At 53.3% G+C, this 5,141-nt stretch overlaps 1 protein-coding gene across 1 annotated transcript; it reads right to left on the reverse strand.

The window, feature by feature from the left end:
* Positions 1-1,085: 1,085 nt before the first annotated feature.
* EOMES (eomesodermin) lies at positions 1,086-4,939 on the reverse strand. The gene is made up of 6 exons (XM_086468214.1): positions 4,179-4,939; positions 3,676-3,830; positions 3,273-3,394; positions 2,642-2,800; positions 2,492-2,553; positions 1,086-1,821 (listed from the first exon to the last, which is right to left on the reverse strand). The coding sequence occupies exons 1-6, from the start codon at positions 4,937-4,939 to the stop codon at positions 1,086-1,088; spliced, it is 1,995 nt and encodes a 664-aa protein (XP_086324340.1).
* Between the last annotated feature and the right edge of the window lie 202 nt (positions 4,940-5,141).

A 5,141-nucleotide genomic window follows, 5' to 3' on the forward strand; every position in this document is an offset into this window, starting at 1 on the left:
CCCACTCTTATCCCTGGCACCATCACATTTATTAAAAATTGCTACTATGTACATAGAAAAAAAAACAGAACCAAGTTTCATTGTGAGAAGTTTGTGTGCCAGTGCTCTAGGGCTGATCAGTTCAAAATGGCTGAAACCGTAAGCAAGAAGAGTGGGTAAATTACATCACTTCCAGTTTTGTACAGGGCAGCTGAAAGTCACTTCACTTCACATGTAAATAGAAATCTGTTCATGTTTCTTGCAATACTCCATATGCTAAGTTTGATTAACCAAAAAAAAAAAAAGCCTTTTAAACTTCAAAGCACCACCGGAGGTCCCTCTGACTGAACAGCTATAGGTCAACTATTTATACATATTCCACAATATTCTACAGTGTACCTAGACAAAACACAACTGTACACTTTGTTTTTGGCCACCTCAATAAAGGTTAGGCTTTTGGGATGGAGGCATTTTTTCTTATTTAATGCAAGTTCTAAACTAAGAAAAGTCAGATTTGATCATTGTAACCCCATTGTTAGCAACAAGACCTTCAAGTCAAAACCCTGCCTGGCAAGCAGGCCCTATTTTGGCCATCTTCTGCCAAAGAAAACCTCAGCTGAGCGATATCTGACTTGGCCAACTGTGCTGCAGACAAGGGCTGAAGAAGCCAGCTCAGTCTAAAGCAGAACATAGGATTTGTGCAGCTCCCTGCAACCCAGCCCCCTTTTATTAGAGGTGGAGGCAGGGAAGAAAAATTTAGGATCCAACCCCTCTCTTTCCTTGCTCAGGAGTGCATAGATTTGATCAGGCCCCTGAGCCAAGCCAAGCTGTACACTTTAGTGTCTCCAATAAATAAGCCACATTGTAAAAATCTAGGCTCCTGCTTACAGCTTCCACATGCCGTTCTTTCTAAAAGAGGGGAAGAATTCTGCCACAGTTTGCTCTTTCCCTACTTTGTTACTTGCAACAGTCAAAAAGCTTTGGCACCTTCTTTAGAATTGCACACAACAATTCAAGGTGGAAGGCAAGAGTCTTTTTGGCAATTGTAATGCAAAAAAACCAAGGCCACCCTGAAAAAAATTAGCCAATTGGAATAAAAGAATGCTTTAAGAACTAGTATAGAATGCATAGTAGCCCATGCCTTTTGAAGTGTCCTTGCTATAGTCCTCAGCATTAATGTCCTCGCATTTCATAGTGGGGGAATTTTCATTGCTGGAAGTGCTGGGGGAAAGCCGCCTTCGCTTACAAGCACCTGTGTAGACCCCAGAATCATTTGAATCTAGAGACTTTATGGAGGGTGGAGTCTCTATCCAAGATGAGCCAATTTCTTCTTTCACCTTCTCCTTGGAAAGCTGGTCTTCAGAGAAACCTGGAGGACTTGTTCTGGAGGTCCAAGGTAATCCTGTTGTCATTTTTCGCTGGTAAGAGCCCCTGCTCCCCCAGCCTGCCATGGATGGAAATGTCGGGTCGGGGTAGTATCCCAGGGCATGGGATGTCTGAAGGGGGAGAGATTTAATGCCGTAAGGGAGCAAGGTGCTAGGAGAGTACTCCGTCTCATAGGAGTTCATGTCCAGTTTGTTGGCACTGGGCTGCTGTACAGGCGTAACAAACCACCGCTGAGGAGGGCTGGCCACCTCTTCGTTCTGCTGCGGGGAGAGCAAGCCGTTTGTCTGAGGAACGGTTCTCTCACCGTTGTAAAACCTGGCTGGGGGCAGGTTGTTGACAAACTGTTCTTGAAAGAACGGTTGCACGCTGTATCGGGCGCCAGGGACAATCTGGTGGGATCTAGGAGAATCCGTAGGAGATGGAGTTAATCTGTCATTTTCTGAAGCTGTGTACATGCTACAACATAAAAGAGAAATACTGAGCATTGTCTGTTACCATTCCAGTATGATAGTAAAACACAAACATCAACAGGAAGAAACTGAGTTACTTCTTAATTAGAATCAACTAGGTTTAGCTGGGTGGCTGTTCATTTTTATCCAATTTAGCAGCTGTTCTTCCTAGATCAGTATAAAATTTCTAGTACTACTGCTAGAGGTATACACTGTTCTCTGCCAGCCAGCCTATTTCCAGCTAGGTGCAGCCCCTTCCTCCCAGAAGCCATACTTGTATATATACAGCTCCAGTTTTTCAAAGGCCATTTGATGCTAGAAAGCGAGCATTAAGTCTTCTGCTGACAATTTGAAGCTGCCTGCTCTGTGGAGATACCCGATATACTAGTGCCAATCTGCAGGCCAGATTATGTACCGGCAGTACATATTTTCTACCCAAATTCAGAAGACTGCTGGAAGACAGGTCATCAAGGTAATATGTAACTATTTAAAGACACATCTAATGTTTCAAAGACATTAAATGTATGTCTAGAAAATCAGCGCACCAGCTAGCAAAGTTGCCAGAAGTATTACTGTATCTGAATAACTGAAGTAGCTCCCAGAGAAACGTTCTTCCACACACATTTCTGGCCAGAGTCATGCCAGAGAGCTGCAAGGGAAGACAGAGGTGTACTTACGAGTCGTAGTTGTCTCTGAAGCCTTTTGCAAAAGGATTATGGTCAATTTTGAGCTGGGTAATCTAAAAGTGAAAGCAGAATATAGTAAGATGAGACATTGGACTCAAGACAATTTTATTCTTAATTGTAATTTTATACATCCATGCTTACATCAGTGTTTTGATATGCTGTAACTGCTATGAACTGTGTTTCAGGGAAAATAAATGTTTGAGTCTTTGAGGAATCATTGATATCTTCAACACCATCTTCAGTCACTTCCACAATGTGAAGCCGGGGCTGGTACTTGTGTAGAGATTGCAGTACTATCATCTAAAAGGAACCATAGAAGAAAAGACCTTTAGACAAACTGCATCTAACATTAAAAGATCTATTTTATAGCCTGAAATTTTGTAAACTGTAACCTTTTGACTTGGGAATGGAGCAATTTTAAATGTTAACAAGAGATGATTCACAGCCTGTAGCCCTGTTTCACTAGGTTACTAATATGCTAAAATCTGTAAATGCAGGAAATCAAGAGCTATCAGCTGCACTCCCACTTTGAGCCACTCCGGAGATAAGATATATTGGCTAAAAACAAAGACATTCACACATCTGTTTCAGACCTTTCTCATTGTTTTCATAAGGAGAAGCAAAGAAAACAAGATCTATGATCCGGATCAAGAAGGGAACAAGTCACAAGAACAATCTAGCTGCTTGATTAAATGCTGGAAAGCCCCCAAACCCCAGGGCTTCCCTGACTGAGCCACCCCTTCAAGCCTGCCTCCCTCCCCCCCGCATTTACCTGCGCGTTGTTGTTGTTAGCACCTTTATTGTTCGTTAGCTTCAGCTTCCCAAAAGAAATCTCCTGCCTCATCCAGTGAGCCCCGGTGTTGGGCGACTCGGGGTGAACGTACACTTTGTTGCCTGGGGAAGAAAATCCAGTAAAGCGGCCGCCGGGCACAGGCGCTTTGTTCCACCGCCGGCAGCTCGGAGCAGCGGGGCACGGCGGGCGGCAGCCCCCGGGCAGCACCTCGGCTCCCCCGATGTCCCCTCTCCCGCACAGACCCCCACACCGCGGCGTGGAAAAAAAAAAAGTCGCAAGACACCCTTAAAAGCATAACGCTGTCCGCAGCAGGATGCCGGAGGTGGGGAAGACCCTGCAGAGAGGGGCGAAGCGGGAACACTTTCTGGGAACCCGCACCTACCTTGCATGTTGTTGTCTGCTTTGCCGCAGGTCACCCACTTGCCCCCTTGGAAACGCCAGTGGTTGGGGTCCGCCAACACCACCTCCACGAAGACGTTGTAGTGGGCCGTGGGGTTGAGGCCGGTGATGTTAAAGCTCAGGAAAGGGAACATCCGCCTGCGGAGGGGAGGAAAAGCACAGGGCATGCGAGGCGGGCCGGGATGGGGGCGCGGGCTCCGGCGGCAGATGGAGGCGGCCGCGGGGTGCCCCGTCCGTCCCGGCACCGGAGAGACCAAGGAGGCAGGCGGCGAGCCCCAACCGACCCCCGACTCATCTCCCGGCCGCCTAGCGTGGGGAATTCGGGGGGGCCGCTCCTCGGGGAAAACATCCTCGGGCTGGAGGCACCACCGGCGGCCAGGGCGCACACCTCCTTCCCGGAGGAGTGGGCAGCGCTGCCCAGCAAGGAGCGGCCCCGGCGCCCCCCCTTCCCCCCCCTCTGTTTCGTCCCACCTCCTGCCCGCTTACCGGCCCTGCTTGGTGATGATCATCTCCGTCTGGTGCCGGTGGAACTTGAGCCAAAGGGGCCGGTTGCAGAGGAAGACTTGCGCTCGCAGCCCCGGGCCGGCGGACGGCACCCCCAGGGCCCCTAGCCCGCCGCAGGAGCCCGACGCCGCCGGATACGGGCCGTAAAGGGGTCCGCTTGCCGCCGCCTGCCCATACTGGTACCCGCCGCCGCCGCCGAACTGCGTCCGGCCGCCGGGCGGGCAGACGGCGCCCGCGAAGCCGCCCGGCGACAGGACGGAGCCGTAGGGGTAGCGCGGCCCGCCGGGCGTCTGGTAGACGGTGCCGTGCTGCGCCGCCGGCGGGTAGGGGAAGAGGGCGCAGGGGCCGCCCAGGTCGGCCCCCGGCGGCCCCGGGGACTGCAGGTAGTAGCGCTCGGGACTAAGGCTGTCCATGGAGTAGCGGGCGGCGGCGGCCGGGGGCAGCTCCTCCTCCCCGCAGGGGGTGGCCTTGCGGCCGTCCGGTTTGGGGGCGGCGAAGGGCGGCTCGCCCGCCTCCGCCTCGCCCAGCATGGCGGGGGCCGTCCCGAACTTCTTGGGCGTCTTGTCCAGGTCGAGGTGCGGCGGCGAGCCCGGGCGGGGCGCCCCGCGGGACCCGCCGCCTGGTCCAGCTCCGGCTCCGGCTCCAGCTCCCGCCCCGCCGCCGCGCCCGCCGCCCTCCAGCGGGTAGAAGGGGGCTCCTGGCAGGGCCCCCGCCGCCGCCAGCAGCGGCTCGCCCAGCTGCATCCTCAGCGGGCGGTGCGGCCGAGCGCCCACAGAGTCCGATGCCGATGCTGACCCCGACCCACGGCCGCGCAGCGCTGCGCCAGGGCTCCGCCGAGGCGATTTATACCGGCGCGCCGGGCTCCACGGGCCGCCGGGGAGGGGCTTGCGCCGGGCTGCCTCGTCGCCGCCCTCCACCCCCGCCGGCCCATTGGCTGGGCTGAGT

Source organism: Leptosomus discolor, chromosome 7 (assembly GCF_034619465.1).
Source record: "Leptosomus discolor isolate bLepDis1 chromosome 7, bLepDis1.hap2, whole genome shotgun sequence".
In the NCBI taxonomy this organism is placed as follows: domain Eukaryota; kingdom Metazoa; phylum Chordata; class Aves; order Leptosomiformes; family Leptosomidae; genus Leptosomus; species Leptosomus discolor.